This window comes from Eschrichtius robustus, chromosome 12 (assembly GCF_028021215.1).
Source record: "Eschrichtius robustus isolate mEscRob2 chromosome 12, mEscRob2.pri, whole genome shotgun sequence".
In the NCBI taxonomy this organism is placed as follows: domain Eukaryota; kingdom Metazoa; phylum Chordata; class Mammalia; order Artiodactyla; family Eschrichtiidae; genus Eschrichtius; species Eschrichtius robustus.
Window position 1 is genome coordinate 48506399 of NC_090835.1, and position 18188 is coordinate 48524586.

At 51.2% G+C, this 18188-nt stretch overlaps 1 protein-coding gene across 1 annotated transcript in view; it reads right to left on the reverse strand.

Annotated features, from left to right (window-relative positions):
* Positions 1-346: 346 nt before the first annotated feature.
* SLC22A14 (solute carrier family 22 member 14) overlaps positions 347-18188 on the reverse strand; it is a 28480-nt gene continuing 10638 nt past the window's right edge. The window contains exons 2-11 of the mRNA XM_068557658.1: positions 13875-14390; positions 13052-13155; positions 12682-12836; positions 11569-11737; positions 6080-6200; positions 5719-5816; positions 5256-5470; positions 3300-3453; positions 2487-2690; positions 347-679 (exon numbers count right to left, since the gene is read on the reverse strand). Coding sequence (XP_068413759.1) covers positions 511-679; positions 2487-2690; positions 3300-3453; positions 5256-5470; positions 5719-5816; positions 6080-6200; positions 11569-11737; positions 12682-12836; positions 13052-13155; positions 13875-14390 — 1905 coding nt within the window. The 3' untranslated portion in view covers positions 347-510. The remainder of the gene's footprint in view (positions 680-2486; positions 2691-3299; positions 3454-5255; positions 5471-5718; positions 5817-6079; positions 6201-11568; positions 11738-12681; positions 12837-13051; positions 13156-13874; positions 14391-18188) is intronic.

Here is an 18188-nt window from a genome sequence, read left to right on the forward strand (position 1 = left end):
GGCAGGTGAACACACACCCAGCGGGGCTGTGGAATCTGTCCTCAGCCTGCACCTGAGTGGGAAGACCACCCACACTAGCGGACGCCTGGGCTAAAAGATGTGGGCAGCGTGGAGGCGAGTGGCGCCCTTGCCCACTCCCGGCCCTCACAGACACGGCCCCCCCACACCCCCCAATCAGACAACCCCTCGTTGTCCTCAGAGGTCAGCTAGGACATTAAGGACTCCGAGAAGCCTGTCTGAACCACTCTCCTCCTGGCCTGGGCCTCTGGGTCCTCCAGACACAGCCAATTCTGACCTAGTCGTCTCAAGTCCAACATGGTACCTTTATTGGAATGAATCACACCCTAGCTCCCCGAGAAGGGGGCATTTTTGGATCTCCAGGGCTGGCCTCGGGGCAGGACTGACCCTGCCCCCACCAAGCTGCACTGGGACAGGAATTCATGGTCTGAGATCCACATCCCCAGATCCTGCCACTCAACTCCAGCCCGAGATCATCTGGGGACCTGGCCCTCAGTCCTCCTGTTTGTCTATTTCTTCTTCTCCAGATTGCAAAGACAGGTTGGAGAGACTGTCTTGGTCCATATTTGTCATCGTGGCGTTGAAAATGGTGTTCCTGGCCACTTCCTCTGTCACATCGTCACATAACATGTCCTCGCTCGACATGTCCTCGCTCATGGTCCTGAAGAAACCATTGGAGAAAAACTCATGAGCTGCATCTTTTTGGGAGCTGAGAAAAGCAGCACCGGCCAGGCCTGGCTCTGCATTCCTGAGAGGTGGGTCTTTCCCACGCCTTGGCGGGTCCCCAGCCAAGCTTCGCCACGAGCCCGTGAGGGACCCTCACCTCCAGGAGCAGACCTGCTCCGTCTCCCAACCCTAGTCAGACCCTTCACTCTTCTGCATCTTTGGGACGCTGTCCACCATCTTCATCACTAGCATTTACTGAGCACTTGCCTCGAGCCACTGTGCCAACCACTTTATTATTTTTTAAATTAATTAATTAATTAGTCAGTTATTTTTGGCCGCACCATGTGGCCTGTGGGATTTTAGTTCCCTGACCAGGGATCGAATCCCAGGCCCTCTGCATTGAGAGTGCGGAGTCCTAACCACTGGACCTCCAGGAAATTCCTCCAACCACTTTATATGGGTGTAACTTTCCCAAATCCCTATGAGACAGGAAGGCTCAGCTCCATGTCTTTACCTCTCTGTGCCTCAGTTTCCTCACCTGTAAAATGAGGGATAGTGACAGGACCTACCTGTCACTGTTGTATGTGGTGGTTGTTAGGATGAAATGTGAAAAGGCATGTATCTAGAACAGGACCTGACACATGGTAAATGCTCCATACAGGTTAGCTATTATTATTACTATGTTATCATCCCATTTTGCAAATGTAGAAACTGAGTCTCAGAAGTATTAGGTAACTTCCCTGCGCACATGCTAGGAAGTGTTAGCAGAGACAGAAATCCAGACCCTTTGGCTCCAGAGCCTGTGTTCTTACCTACTATGCTGTCACTCTGCTGCATGGCACTCCCCCTCTCTACAATGGGGCAAACGCCTATTCATCCTTCAAAGCCCTACTCAAATATCACTTTCTCTGGGAAACCTGCCCCAACTCCCCAAACTAAAGTTCCTCCCTCCTGGGGTCCCTATACGTCCTGTACGTCCCTCTGTCAGAGTCCATTGGTGATAACTGTTTGCATATCTGTCTCCCTATAAACTATGGCTTGCTTAAGCCTGGGGACCTCTTACCTCTGACAGTCCAGCCCTGGTACAATGCCTAGCACAGGTGGTGTCAATGAGAGTTTGCAAAAGGAGGCAAGGAGCAGGAGGATGGTGCGGAGGAGGACTGAGGAAGGCCAAAGGCCCCTGTGCTATTAGCAGAGGGCCCTGTAGGACATCAAGCAGCCTCTGCCCCTCCCTGTTGCTCAGGTCCAGGAAGAGAGTTCTGGGCTTTGCTGGCCCAAATCCCAGAAGGGATGGTTCTACCAATCATCACAAGCCTTCTCCAGGGGCACTTAGGAGACCAGAGACCAGAAGTGCCCATGAAGCAGTTGGGTGGAGCCCATTTCCCACATGGGGTCCTGGGCTACTGGGGCCAAGAGGCCAGAGTCGTAAGTCAAGACTGTGTGCTTTGTGAGGAACTGGGAGTTCAGAAAGGAATGGAGTGGTACTCAGAAAGCTGGTTCCAAGCCAGTCCCCTGTGCCCTGGGAGGGGAGGGAGGCCTGAGTATTTCCAAGGGCATCACCCCAGTCCAGACAGGCACCAGGGTATGAGGAGAGAAGAAGACATGGCCAAGGCTGGGTCAGGAGAGCCAGGCAGGATGGGAGCTGGCAGAGGCACATGGCAGCATCCAGTAGAGCTAGGGAGTCTGCTGTGGACATAGAGTAGCCTTTGTATCATAGGCCCTTCTGGCAAAGGGGCAGGGATGGACAGTGCTTGAGAATGAGGCCCTGTTCTGACCAGAGCCCAGAAGCCTCACACACCTACCTGCTCTCTGGGGAAAGGTGCTCCAGGCTGTCAGGGATGGGCTGATCTTGCGTTTCTGGCAGCTTGAAGCAGAAGAACAAAGCCACGAAGGCTGAGATGCAGCAGAGAAAGACGGGTAGGATGGCGATGTTCTGGTTGACGACTATCAAGGATGAGATACCTCCAGCCGCCCAGACCAGAGTCAGTAGCCCCAGACCTGTTGCCCTGGAAGGGGAGGTGAAAGTTCATTTGGGGGCTTCTTGGGCCCAGAGACTGGGTAGGGTGGAAAAAGGTTTTAGGGAAAACCCCACACCCTCATCTCCACCCTGTCCCAACTCACTGTGCAACCTTGGAGAATTTAGTTCTTTACTGTTGCAAGGGAGGTAGTAGTTTCTTCATGGGTTCAGGAGTGGGAAAAGTAAGACCACACACCATAGCGTGGGTGTGCGGGGGTGGGTGGGGAGGAGGATACCGCAGCCATCACCAAGGGCTCCCGTGGAGAAGGGCCTGAACCTCAGAGCGGCCCAGTCACATTTCAGGCCGTCAGTGCAAGTCAGGGACTGGAGTCAGACCGCCTAGGTCCGAATCCCACTTCTGTCACCTGCTATGTTTGACCTTGAGCCAGTGCCCTTATCTCTCTGATTTCCTGTCTGAAATAGGGTTAATGATGGCGTTAGGGGGATTTTTTTTGGTGAGGGTTAAATGGAGTAACCCATGTAAATTGCTTAGCAGGGTGCCTCTCAGGTGATTGCCCAATCTCAGCTGCTGTTATTCATCTTGCTACTGCCCCACACTCCCCATGCCCCCATGGCCATCACCCACCAGGCCCCCTACCTGAGGACAGTGGGGAGGAGCTCAGAAGTGTAGATGTAGAACACAGTGACCGTGGCAGCCAGGCTGAACTCTCCAAGCACGATTATCAAGACCAAGGGGGATTTCAACTCTGTGGTCAGACAATGTGGCCACCTGAGTCTGTGGCCATCCTTCCCTCGGGGCAGGTTGGGGGGCCTGCCCACCGGCCCTCCCTCAATCCCTCTTAGAAGGCATCTGAAGGTCCACCCAGACCACCTGGTCAGCTGGCCAGTAGACTCAGAGGAGGGTCAGTCTGCTAGAGGCCCAGCCAGGCCGGGAATGAGTACATCTGCAGTGGGAGAGTTGGTCAGTGGAGTGGGACCTCTGTGGCCTCTCAGGCCACCATCTACTGTGTGGACTCAGCTGTTGCACCTCTGCCTCCCTGTCTTCCACGTGTTCACCCAGACACAGCTTCACCCGCCCCACGGCCAGCACCTCCTGGAGCATCCACTCAGCCCCAGGCCTGCGCCTTGTGTGCCGGGCTCCCTGCTCAGGGCTCTCCCCACTTCCCCTTCATCCTCTGCAAGCCTGGTCCCTGGGGCCTGAACAGCTAGACATTCCAGGATGCCCAGCTCCAGACGTGTACATTGGAGGAGGAAGAAAAGATCCTGGGAAACGCCCTTCCTCAGGCCTGGGGAAGCCGGGAGCTGGACCCCCTGCTCACTGACCTGGAGCCAGGAGTTTCAGCTCCTTCCCTATCAGCCTCTGCTGGACCCTGCCCTAGGCCTCCCCACTCCCCACTTTGGGTCTGGCCTTACTTGGCTCTGGGATGAAATCGGAGATCTAATTTTATATATTGGGGATTTTCCTCTAGTTTCTCTCACACATTTGAGAGTTTCAGACATTTCTGCTTGACTCATTATAGACCCACTTTTTTAAAAAAACACCAAACAATAGAAATTGAACAATGGCTTTGTTTCCCCCATCTTGTTTTAGCCTGTCAACACTGCCAACATCTGGGAGAGGAAGAGTCCAGGTCAAGACACACAAAATTCCAGACCCCAGGGAAAGTGAGGGAGCCCCTTGAGGTGGACCCCGGATGTAGGCTCCGCCATCCCAGCCCCAGCAGCTGAGGGGGCGCTCGTGGTCAGCAATTCTGATCAGGTGAATGAACACTGACATCTTTTATTTTTGGCCATGCCACGCGGCTTGTGGGATTAGGATTAGCTCCCTGACCAGGGATTGAACCCGGGGCCCCCTGCAGTGGAAGCTCGGAGTCCTAACCACTGGGCCGGCAGAATATTCCCAACACTGACATCTTAATGTCCACATCCTCAGCCCTGCCACACTCTTCTCGCCTTGTGACCTGGAGCATATGCATTGTCTTAGGGTTCTTTGAAATTCTGAAACTATTGCCAGCCCACCCTCCCATTTACTTCCCTAGTTCTGAGTTGACAGGGCGCAGGGCACTGTGCCCGCCCTGGGAAGGAGTGGCCTCCATGCAAGAATTGTTCCTGAGAGTCTGGCCCAACGTTACGCTCAGTCTTCAGCGGGCAAGTGATTTTTTTCCTGGTGAGACTACAGATGAGACAGGGCAGGGGTAGCAGTTGAAGAACTACTTTGGCTGCATCTGTTCACATTTAGTTATTGACAGGAGTTGGAATCAGGCAGAAGAAGGCTGCCCGCTCTCCTGCACAAGGACGATTCCTCTGGACAGCACGTCCTCCCTTCCCAGGCCTCTGGGAGCTGCAGGCGCCCTGTTCGGGATACCCGCCTCCCCTCCGAGAGGGCAGTGCTCTAGTGAAGGGCCCCTGCTCAGGATGTGCCGGGGCCTCTGTAGGGCAGGTGGGCTGTGGATGCATGAGGCTACCTGCCAAGGTGTTCTGTTGGCTGGATAGGGGCAGGAGGCAGGAGTGAGGGGTTTGAGGAAGCCGGAAGGCTGGGGCTGCCGTCGGGGTGGGGGGGGGTGGTGAAGTGGGAGGTTAGGGGAAGCTGTACCTGCGGGGAGCAGAAGGCTAAGGAAGCACGTGAGGGCGCCTTGGAGGAAAGTCAGAATCAGGCTTCGCTTCCTCTTCAGCTGCTCAAGGAGAAAGACGCAGCAGAGCCGGGCGGGCACCTCCATCATGCCAGGAATCACTTGTGCGAAGTGGGCGTTCACTCCCAGTTCCTTCATCCTGAGGCTCAGCATATAATAGTTGCAACCGATAGCAAACCTGGAATTCATTGCCAGAAGAGAGACACTTAGAGAAAAAGACACAGGAAGCCGGGGCCAGGAATAAAGACAGAGGCAGAGGAGAGCGCAGCAGGGCGGCAATGGAGGAGAGAAATAAGCGCAGAGATCTGGGTTCTGCAGGCCGCACCAGGGTCCTCAGGCCAAGCTCCCCCTGCAGCCTGCCCACGCCCACTGTCTCCTTGTACCCCTGGCCTGCAAGGCCGTTCGCAGTCCCTGCTGGGTACTCACCACATGCTGCACAGCACCAAGGTCACCTTGCGGAGGTGCCTGTTGCTATAGAAGTCCAGGATAGAGGCCGTAGTCACCTTCTTTCCAGGCAGCTGCAGCTACAGGCCAAGCAGGACCAGCCAGAGGCAGGGCCGAGACCCCAGCTTGCTCCTTCCCCCAACAGAACTCACAAGGCCCGCCTGCCCCCAACAGGGCCAGCCTGGCCTCTGTCTTTCCCCTGGCAGGGCTTGATTTTGCTGTCACCATACTCCTCAAGCAGTGGGCTGGGGACACCCTTTGGGCCAAGGTCCCACCTGAAAGGATGAGGAGGGAAGAGTCCCTTGCATAGCCCCCTGCCCTGGTCCCATTCTAAGCTTCTTACCTTATCCAGCAGACTTAAAGGAATGGTCTTCTTGTTCACACCAGCTGCATAGCACAGCACCTGCTTGGCCTCTTTCAGCTTCCCTTTCATCATCAGCCACCGTGGGGACTCTGGGAGAATCCTGCATGGCCCGCCCCTCTCTTACCCATCACTCCAAGATGCCCCACAGACCCACGCTGGCACCATCCCAGCCTCAGCGGTGGCCATCCTGCTCCAGCATGAGGTGACTCAGATGTTGGAGGCCCTGAAGGCGACCATCAACCTTGGCCTCCCACGCCCACCCCCCCCACCCCACCCCCACCCCGGCAGTCAGCCCATCCCCTGCCCAAGCCATACACAGTACCCACTGCTGCTCAGTGACACCCTGCCCACTGGCTGCCTCTGCACTACAGCTTCCTTCCCTCGGAGCCACCTCTAAGAGCTGTTTTCTATCTTGGAGGTTGTCCCCACCTGCCAGGCATACTGTCCTCCCCGTCCACACCCTCTATTAGAGCCTCGTTCTTGTAGTTGGGGAATTCTCCTGTTTCCTCTCCATCTCCTAATAGCCTGGAGAGTATGGGGGTAGGACCCCAGGTTTGACCCCAGGGCCCAGCCCCTGCCTAGGTGAATGGAGGTCTCCATTCTGGCCCACCTCCTCCCGGCCACATCTCCCATTGCCTTTGACCTCAAAATAACCCTAGGCCCTTGGTTCTTCCCAATGCTATACCAGGTTGAAGAATCCACACAGATTAACATTTAAAGCACTTCTTAAGTGCCCTTATCTTATCGGTTTGTTAATCCCCCCTCAAGCCCGACCTAGTATGATTATTCCCATTTTATTCTCAGCCTCAGGGAGTAAGGGCTTGCCCAAGGTCACAGAGTCAGAGCTAGTATGAACCTGATAAGGCACTCTTGACAAAACTATGCCATCAGCCCCTGCTGTTTTCTTGCAACTGTCCCTCCTCCCGCCCCAGCCTGGACTCTGTGGCTGGTCATTGTACACACACACCCAGGGCTCTAGAGACAATGTCATCCCTCTACCTGCCCCTGCTCCTATTCCCCCCCGACCCAGGGGCCAGCAACCAGTCACCCTGTTATCCTTCTCCACTCTAAGGCTGCAAAACTGTCCTTAAGAAAGTCACCAAGGGACTTCCCTGGTGGCACAGTGGTTAAGAATCCGCCTGCCAATGCAGGGGACATGGGTTCGAGCCCTGGTCCAGGAAGATCCCACATGCCGCGGAGCAGCTAAGCCTGTGCACCACAACTACTGAGCATGTGCTCTAGAGCCTGTGCACAGCAGCTACTGAAGCCCATGCTCTCTAGGGCCTGCGTGCCACAACTACTGAGTCCGCGTGCTGCCCTAGAGCCCGTGCTCTGCAAGAAGAGAAGCCACCGAAATGAGAAGCCCGCGCACCGCAACAAAGAGTAGCCCCCTGTGCACCACAACTACTGAGCATGTGCTCTAGAGCCTGTGCACAGCAGCTACTGAAGCCCATGCTCTCTAGGGCCTGCGTGCCACAACTACTGAGTCCGCGTGCTGCCCTAGAGCCCGTGCTCTGCAAGAAGAGAAGCCACCGAAATGAGAAGCCCGCGCACCGCAACAAAGAGTAGCCCCCGCTTGCCGCAACTAGAGAAAGCCCACGTGCAGCAGTGAAGACCCAAACGCAGCCAAAAAACAAAAACAAACAAACAAACAAAACTCTGTCTCTGAAATTCAATTTGGCACTGGTGCACAGAGGCCGGGTTTTTGGCATCAAGGCTGAGGAAGAAGAGAGGCGTCAATAGCAGGGACAAGGCTGAGGGTAAATAGGGGAACTGAGCAGAAGTCCCATGATGATAACAAGAGTACCAGCCTCCAGCCCCATTGGGGAGCAGAGCAGCCTGAGCCAGGCAACTCACTGGCTTTGGGATCCCTCAGGGAAAAGGTACCTGACATTTGATCATCCAGTAGTAGTGTTTCTCAAAGTGTGATCAGTGGATCAACCACATCAGCATCATCTGGGAACTTGCTGGAAATGCAGGTCTTCAGGCCCCATCCCAGTCCTACTGAGCCAGAAACTCTGGGAGCAGGGCCCTATCCTCAATGTTTTAACAAGTCCCCGGATGATTCTGATGCTCCAATCAATTTGCAATCTATTGCCCTAAAGGATGACCAGTCAACGAGCTCCTGCTCAGTTTCCCCCGTTAGCTTCTTAGTGACTTGCTCTTAAGTATGAAGGGATGATCCAAGGTCACCAAATATTAAAGAAAACCTCCCCAATCAAAAAGGGCCCAAAATAAGTCGAAAAAAATGGACCCCAGAGGACACAGATAATGTAGGGGATGGGAGAGAAAAAAGAAAAGTCTAACTTGTATCCTCAAAACCACTTGAGGACTTCCCTGGCAGTCCAGTGGTTAAGACTCTGCACTTCCAATGCAGGGGCCACGGGTTTGATCCCTGGTTGGGAAATTAAGAGCCCACATGCCATGCGCGGCGTGGCCAAAAAAAAAAAAAAAAAAACATTTGAGACTCTTTCGCAGTTTTATTTTCATAAAACAAATTCCAGGGCTTCCCTGATGGCTCAGTGGTTAAGAATCCGCCTGCCAATGCAGGGCACATGGGTTTGAGCCCTGGTCCAGGAAGATTCCACATGCTGCGGAGCAGCTAAGCCTGTGAGCCGCAACTACTGAGCCTGCGCTCTGGAGCCTGAGAGCCACAACTACTGAGCCCATGTGCCACAACTACTGAAGCCTGCGCACATAGAGCCCGTGCTCTGCAACAAGAGAAGCCACCGCAATGAGAAGCCCGCGCACCACAACAAAGAGTAGCCCCCGCTCGCCGCAACTAGAGAAAGCCCGCGCGCAGCAACGAAGACCCAATGCAGCCAAAAAAAAAAAAAAAAAAAAAAATCCAAATGCTATCACAAAAAAAATGAAATCAGAGAAAAGGAAGAGCGGTATAATCGAATGTAACGTAGAACTTTTTTGCCTGGAATTTCAGCTAAGTCCCAAAGCTAGTAAGAACGGCTGATAACCTCACCTTCTAAAGAGAGGTGTTACCACATTCAGGACAGGACTTATTAAAAAAATAATAATAATACAAAACAGCCCAGCAGCCACCTAGAAAGGCTGGAAATTTCCTGTTCATGGAAGTGAGAGGGTCTTGAATCTCTTCCCCTCCCCATGTTGCTCATCAACTCAAGCCTGGTGAAGGGCACTGCCTTAGAGAAAGGGAGTCTGTCCTTCCATCCTCTGGCTGGAGCTTGCTGATTCAGAAACTTGTGGGCTTGCCCTGGTACCTGTACTCTAGACAGAAGAGTTTCTGGTAGAGTCCTTGTGTATCTCCTGAATTTGGAGGATTTACACAAACCCAGAGACTGGGGTCCCTTCTCCCTCTGGGTATGGTCAGGCAGGAGGTTGGTGGCAGCAGCCCACAGTGGCAGCCTGGTGGGTGGGGGCCAATGAGTTTTTAGCCAAGTGGACCCTGATGTCTTGAAGGCACCCCATGCGCTAGGGCGAGAAGACCTCTGCAGAAAGAGGCTATGGGGTGAACTGCTAGGGACAGGAGCTGGAGGAGGTCACAAAGACAGTGCCTGGAGCATTTGGAAATGCCAGCACTCTGACGACCCACAGATGCGCTCCTGGGGCATTTGAACATCTGCCCTACGGAGGACACTGACCATTGATAACACATCTTTTGTCGTTTTTCTCTGATGCTGGGAACCTGAAATATCAGAGCAGGGAGACAGAGGAGGAAAGCAAAGGTCAGAACAGACTAGGCTGAGCTACCTAGCCACCAGGGAGAAGGTGTGAACTGGATATAAGACCAAGTTTTAAATGGGGACACGACTGGATTTTTTAATGACTGCCAGTGAATCTTAGTGATCAAAATGAGACTTTTTCTTACAACCAAGAATGATGGGAAAGAGATACAACCTGCCCAAGATATTGTCAAGTGTCAGCGAAGGGACAGCTGACAGGACATGTCTGCAGGTAGTGGTCGAAGAAAAACTGTGCCCCATTCAATAAGCTGTCTACTCATAGAATGTAGAACTATGTAGACATCGGCCGGAAGAAAGCCCTAAGGGAGATCAGTGTGATGGCTTCTGGGAAAGCATCTGAGGGCTGAGGGGAGCTGAAATTGTTGACTTGTTTTTCATCACAAACCTTTTGATACTACTTAATTTTTAACCATATGCATCAATTGCATTAATAACATTTTAAAAAATGTTTTAAGATCAAGTCATGAGGGACTGACATATATACACTAATATGTATAAAATAGATAACTAATAAGAACCTGCTGTATAGCACAGGGAACCCTACTTCACTTTGCTGTACAGTAGAAACTAACACAACATTGTAAAACAACTATACCTCCCCCCCACCCAAAAAAAAAGATCAAGTCATGAAACCCTCTTTCCCAGCTACATGCCATGCTACCTGGCATCAGCTGGGTCCAGGTCCTCACACTCGTTAGGGGTATCTCAACAACTGTTAAAGCTGGTCTCCAGCTTCTGCACAATTTGGAAGGTCTCCAAGCCACCTATGTGCCCTCACTTTTAACTGGTAACCCCGATTCTTACAATCCATATTGTGTACGGTGCAGTGGTTAAAATGCAGGGGCTTTGGAGCCAGACAGGCTGAGTCAAATCCCAGGTCTCCCACTTTTTAGCTGTGTGACCTTGGGCAAGTTATTTTGACTCCCTGAAGCCTCTTCCCTCACCCCTCTCTCCAGCCTCTGGGACATGAGACTCACGCCCATCTTGTAAAGATAACATGTGATCATGTCAAGATTCAATATGATCATTTCTTCACCCAGAACTGCCTAACCCTTAACAAGGTGATTTCAGCTTGCTCCCTCTCACCTCCCTATCTGCCTTCTCTTCCGTTCCTCTCCTTTTGCCACCTGCCCAGAGTAAGCAGTGCCATCTTGCTCTTGTGCCCAGTCCCTCCTCATTACTCCTGCAAGTTTTGCTCCATCAGTTGTCCCTTCATAGCTTCAGTCTTTCAGGTCTGTGACCGCCCCCTACAATTAAAAACCTCAGAGACCCTTCCCTGACTCTGCCTTGGCTGCCCACAGACGTCCTCACTTTCCCCCTGCCTGCCTCAGCCCAACACTGGGAAAGTGTCACCTCCTGGATGGATATATTTTTTCAGTTCCTCCTCACTCCTCAACCTCCTGACGCTCCACGGAAGCCACGTCAAGGTCACTAAGGCCAACAGACCCTTCTCCAGCCTCACCTTTCTTGCCTTCAACCCTGACCATTCCCTTGTCCTTGAACTCTTGCCTTTCAACACCTTTCCTTCTGGTTTTCTGACCACCTCTCTGACATCTCTTTGAGGATCTCCTCTGATGGGGTTAATGCTGGGGTTCCAGAGGCTCTGCCCTTGGTTCTTTCTCATCTCATCCCATACACTTTCTCCCAGGGAAAATCCCACCCACTCCAGCCCTTCAAGGACCCTCCACACCCCTCAATCTCCAGCCCATCAGACCCATCCCTGTGCATGCCCTGTATTCGTTTGCTCACCAGATATAAGAGATGAGGGGGAACACAGGTGCCCCACCCACCAGAAACAGCAGCCGCCAGTGGGGAAGGCTGTAGGCAAGTCCCGTCAGGAATATGACCCCCATAGCGAAAAAGCAGTGTCCCAGGATGATGGCGTGGGCCCGGTGCATGCCCACTAGCCACTCAGTGACTGTGCAGAGGCCAAGAGGACAAAATCATAATCAGCTCAGGGCACCCAGGGCTGCCCCTGCCCCCAGCCTTCTGAGATGCCCCAGCCCTGCTCAGGGACTGGGTTTCTTCTGCCTGCTCAGGATCCGGGTCCAGAGACAGCACTTCAAAGCCAGGCAGAGTGCCTCTGAGCCCCCAGGGCACACTTGCCTGAGCTCCAAACCACAGACATAGCCTCCAGTCTGTCCTCAACTTGGCTGTTCCCTCTGAACACCTCCCCCCCTGACCACACGCCTGTCACTGAGAAGCCCTGGCCCTGGCTACAGTACCTCACATGTGGCCTGACACAGGCAAGGCAAGACATCACTGTCCTTGTCTTGGCTCTTAGCGCATCAGTGCTTTGGCAACCTAGACCTCGGCCTTTGTGGAGGACCCAGTTCCCTCTGGCTGGGCTCTGAAAATTTCCCAATGAGAAGCGGGAGCAGGGTTCCCCAGCAGGTTCCATACCAGGCCACGGCAGCTGTGAGGCTGAATAAATGTACGGGCACTTGGGAATTTTGCATCACACAGGCCTGGGGTGGAATCCCAGCTCCTTCACTTAACTGCCGTGTGACCCTGAGCAAGTTGGTTAACTTCCTGAGGCTCAAGTATCCTCCTCAGCTAAAGGAATAATAGATTAGTGCCTACCGAATAGACAGTTGCCAGGATGAAAGGAGGCAATACGTACATATAGAGGGCTTAGCAGCTACCTGGCCCAGGTCGGGGAAGCAAGGGGTATGAAGGGGGGATGTGTGGGGTACCAGGGGGATGATGGTGCAAGGGCAGTGTGGGCACAGATTCTCTGGCATCTCTAGGCCTCCACAGCCTGCCTGATTGGGCCACAACTCCCCCTGTCCTGCGGGCTCCCAGTAGGTACACGCGCGCCCCCGCCCCCCGCGCCCCGTCCCGCCCCGCCCCCCGCCTCACTTAAAGACGCGCTGCTGATGGCGTAGCCCACCGCAGCTTGGGATACGCCGAAGCGGAAGAACAGGTATTGGTGAAAGCTGTTGACAAAGGCTGTCCCGAAGCCGAAGATGATCAGCCCCAGCAGCGACAGCAGGATGCTTGGGTGGCGGCCCAGCCTGCGCATGGAAGGGAGGGGAGACTGTGCCAAGTGCATGGACCTATGTGGCTGGCTCCAGCCCGCTCCCAGCACCAGAACCAGGCCCCGAGCCTACACCCGCCTCCGGAGGGCCCCTAACCTTGCCTCCCCTAAATTGAGACTCTTCGGCTCTGAATGGCCACAAGGAGGAGGCAGGGGTGTCCCGGGGCCCAGAGGGAACTCCGGAAGACTTACTTGTCAGTTATGAACCCGAAGAGGAAAGACCCTGTCAAGAGTCCCGCCAAGTACATGTTCCGCACGATTTCCGGGTTCGGTTCCTTGCCACACACCAAGTCAAACTGGGGGTTACATGCAGGGATTGGCCACAGGCCTCCACCCAGGGCCTTCTAGGTCGAGACTGAGCCTCCACCCAGGGTGGGCCTTTAGGCAGAAGGGGCCTGGGACAGGGGCAGGTAACTGTGTGTGCAGCATGCCTCAGCTCTGTTACCTCTGCATCCCATCCTGCATCTGGCAGACTCTAGGAGTTAGGCCTGGAGAGAGGGACCAGAGACACAGGCCGAGAAGGGGATTGGGTGAAGAGGTAACCGAGCAAAGGCCAGAATCACCCAAGACCCTTTCCCAAATACAGATGCTAGGCCTCACCCTAGAGAATCAAACTGGGCAGGTCTGTGCTGTGAAGGGCCCAGGTAGCAGCTTAGGCTGAGAAACTCCATAAGAGGTACCAGATCAAAGACGCTTCTTTCCCCAGTTCCCTAATTTCTGTGATTTCAGAGGGCAGAGCCACAACTACAGAAGCAATTCTCTCGGCAGGTGACAAACCCTGCCACCTGACATCTGCCCCTACTCCCCAATCTACTCTAGCTTCCTGGCTAAGACCTGTAAGACCAGGGCTGGGCAGCAGGAATCCTGTTTCTGCCCTGGCCCTGCGCCTCTGCGGGTTGACCTTGGGCCAATTGCTTCCCCTCCCTGAGCCTCAGTTTCCCCACCTGTTCAGTGAGGGTGAGGGCAAATCTCTGGGGTCCTGGGTTAGCTACAGACGACTCAGGACAAGGCATACCTCATTGATCAGTGATCGCTTCTTGACCTCAGGATAGATCCACCCGTCTTGACATGAGTCTGTGCGGTTGAGGCCAAAATGGATGATGGAATCCAGATCCCAGTCCACAGGCAAGTACATGAGGCAAGTCAGGAAACTGCCATTGGGTGCTCGGGGCAAGGTCAGATTCAGCCGTTCAGACTCCGACAGGTTGGGGCCCACTGCCAGTATCCAGCTGGTGTTGCAATAGGGCTTCTGTGGTGTGAACACGAAGATGTCAGCAAACAAGAAAAAGGCAGACAGGATGTTGGGAATGAAGGTGAGGGCCACCAGCCTCCGCTGGAATGTGCCAAACTCCCCTACTGCATCCATGATGGTGGCAAACTTATCATCTTGCTTGGCTTCTATGGCCCTCAATCTGCGTAACAGCATGTCCAGAGAACAGGAACGGGGGCTTTCTGCTGCCTCATGTCGGTGGAAGCTCCTGAGATGATGCTGGAATTTGAACTCTACCTTCAAGTTGTTTTCCTTTGCCATCTGTTCAAAGAGAGGATGCAGCTCAGTCTTCACTGACACCACTTTTCAGATATCAGAGACCAGTGTGGGAGGCACTGGCCAGAAACTGGCTTGAAACAGTTTGGATTCCAACCTTGATGTTCTCTGTACTTCCCTCCTTTGCTTCTGAAATTTCTTAATTTGTCCCCCATTGGCCCACCCATCCCTGATGTGTATAGAGCACTTAAGATTTTTTAATGTTTTAGAAAATGCTCTGCTTCTGTTATCATGGATGACTAAGTTCTGAGGAGCTCTCCTGAAACTTCCCCACAATGGAAACTTTGTTTACACACACACTGAGGCACCACCAGTCTTGCAAAAGGTAGGAGAGGTCTCCAGGGACCATTCCTTAAAAAAAACAAAACAGGGACTTCCCTGGTGGCACAGTGGTTAAGAATCCGCCTGCCAATTCAGGGGACACGGGTTCGAGCCCTGGTCCGGGAAGATCCCACATGCCGCGGAACAGCTAAGCCCGTGCGCCACAACTACTGAGCCTGCGTTCTAGAGCCACGAGCCATAACTACTGAAGCCCGTGTGCCTAGAGCCCATGCTCTGCAACAGGAGAAGCCACTGCAATGAGAAGCCCGCGAACCGCAAGGAAGAGTAGCTCCTGCTCCCCGCAACTAGAGAAAGCCAGCACGCAGCAACGAAGACCCAATGCAGCCAAAAATAAATTAATTAAAAAAACAAAACACACACACACACACACACACACACACACACACACATCTGGCTCTGAAGTGGCCATGAACTGAGGCCAAGGTGGGTGGCTGCAAGCCTTGGCCACAGAGGTGAGGACACAGGGCTGGTGCCATGGGGCACCAAAATGGTAGGGTGACAGACAGCAGTAGAGAGCCAAGCTGGAAAGGCAGGCGGAGGGGAGGAGTGAGGTAGCAACACTGACTGTAAGGATATTACCTTGGAACAGCAGCAAAATGGGGAAACTAAGCGGGGCTGAAGAGGTCCTGGGTTGGGGCACCCCTTGGCTACCAGCAAAAGCTGATGCAGGTCTTCTATGAAGGAAAATTTCTCCAAACTAAGCTTGCAAGGCTCTCACAGATTAAGATCAAGCCAAGGGCTCAAAACAAATATTACCTAACCCACTAGAAGTTAAGTCATTCTGAGAGTAAGAGATGGAAGTTATAATTACAGAAATGGACTTATAACCAGAGGCAAAAAGCAGACACCTTTGGAGGGAAGACACAACTTCTAAAAATAAAAACTATTGAATAACAAGTTGTTGAAATAAACACACTAAAGGGAAGGTTAAATAGATTCTACACAAAGATGAATTAGAAGATAGAAGATTTAACGTTCATCTAGTTGCAGGCCCAGTGGGAGAAAGAGAGAAGTGATATTTAAAGAGATAAAAGCAATCCATTTTCTAAAATTTGAAAAACATGAATCCTTAGAATCAGGAAACAGTGTATCCCAAGCAGGATAAATAAAAGAGAAACACACTGTAACAAAGCTGCAGAACACCAGTGACAAAGAAAAGATTTTCAAAAACATCTAGAGAGAAGATAGATCATGGACAAATGAGCCATGTCTACAGACTTCTGTTAAGAAACGGAAGTTGGGGCTTCCCTGGTGGCGCAGTGGTTGAGAATCTGCCTGCTAATGCAGGGGACACGGGTTTGAGCCCTGGTCTGGGAAGATCCCACATGCCGCGGAGCAACTGGGCCCATGAGCCACAATTACTGAGCCTGTGTGTCTGGAGCCTGTGCTCCGCAACAAGAGAGGCTGCGATAGTGAGAGGCCTGTGCACCGCGATGAAGAGTGGCCCCCGCTTGCCACAACTAGAGAAAGCCCTCACACAGAAACAAAGACCCAGCACAGCCATAAATAATAAATAAATAAATTAAAAAAAAAAAAAAAAAAGAAACGGAAGTTGTGGACAACATATCTGGAGGAATTTTATCTTAAAACTGACCAAACCCATATTGTGTAAGATAAAACACTTGAATCATTGAGGATCCAAGTTGTGATCTGAAGTCTGTGACATTTTCATAAGGGTAAAATGTTACCACTACTTTAATTACTGTTATAAATAGCTTTATAATGTTGAAGACTCATTGTTTAACTCTAAGACTTTTGAATTTTCTTTTTCTTTTCTTTTTTTAAAGAAATAACCAAAAGTTGCTAAGCAACAAGGAAACCAGAAGAGAGTGAAGAGTATCTTCAACATGTTGATAGGAAATAACAGCCAACCTAGAATTGCTTACTCAGCAAAATTATCTGTCAAGTAGAGTAAAATGAAGAGAGCTATAGTCAAAAATTGAGGAAGCAACAGATCTGATTTAATGGAACTTCTAAAAGATAAGGAGAGGGATGCTCCAAATAAAATAAAATAAAATGTATATGAAAATGCAAAATCCTAAAATAATACAAAATTCAAACAATTAAGAATGGTTTTGATGGGAATTCCCTGGCAGTCTAGTGGTTAGGACTCTGAGCTTTCACTGCCAGGGGCCTGGGTTCAGTCCCTGGTTGGGGTACTAAGATCCCACAAGCCTCACAGCATGGCCAAAAAAAAAAAAGAAAAAAATAGTTTTGGAGCAGGAATATACAGTGTAGTGAAAAAAAAGAGTTCAGAAACTGGATAAAAGAGGAACTCATCAATGAATGGGTCTGGAACCATTGGGCAAAAAAAAAGAGAATAAGGAGGAGGAAAATTATGTCAAGACGACAAACTGATAGGCAGTGATGTGCAATCAAAATGGTAAACATGTAAGCAAATCCAAATACTGATTGCATTAAATAATAAAAGCTCTGTTCAATTGTGGAGTTAAAAAAAAAAAAGATAAAATGGTGGGCAGCTATAATATATTTCAGGATGGAGATGATGAGAGCTGAAGTATCTTAAAATCTTTCTATTTTTCAAGGTGTAGGAGAAAGACACCAAGATTTCAAAGTTACTTTTTTCAGTTTTTTTTTTTTTTTTGGCCACACCGCGCTGCCTGGCTTGCGGGATCTTAGTTCCCTGACCAAGGATTGAACCCATGCTCCCTGCAGTGGAAGCACGAAGTCTTAACCACTGGACCACCAGGGAAGTCCCTCAAAGTTACATTTGCATGATAAAATTTTAAGGATAACCACTACAGTAATATAGCTAGAAAACAGTAGTGGGAAAAGATAGGCTAAAGGGAAAAACAAAACCAAACCTCAATCGAAAAAGTGAAAAGAGGAAAAAAAGAAACGTAGAAAAAGTGGATTTCAGTAATTGTGACTGGAAAAATGAATCAAAGTATATTGATTATCGCTAGTTAAAAGAGATAGTTGGATTGAGCTTTTTAAAAATCAAATTAATATGCTGTTTTTAAATAGGGTGGCCGGGACTTCCCTGGTGGTACAGTGGTTAAGACTCCGCACTCCCAATGCAGGGGGCCCAGGTTCCATCCCTGGTCAGGGAACTAGAGCCTACATGCTGCAACTAAAAGAGCCCGCATGCCGCAACTAAGACCTGGCACAGCCAAGTAAATAAGTAAATATTTAAAAATAAATAAACAGGGTGGCCAGTATTTCCCAGAACATACCCAGTTTATATCTTTTATGCCTGTGTAATTATTCATAGCGCCCCCTTTCCCTCTCACAAGTGTCTTGATTTTGATGACAACTTGGTCACTCTGTAAGAAGGCACACTTAAAGCATAGGGACATGAAAAGGCTGAGAGTTAAAGGATGGAAAAAGTTATATTAGGCGAACAGTAATCAAAAGAAATCTGATTTAGCTATACTATTACCAAAACAAAACAAAAACAAAAACCCATATAGTATCATT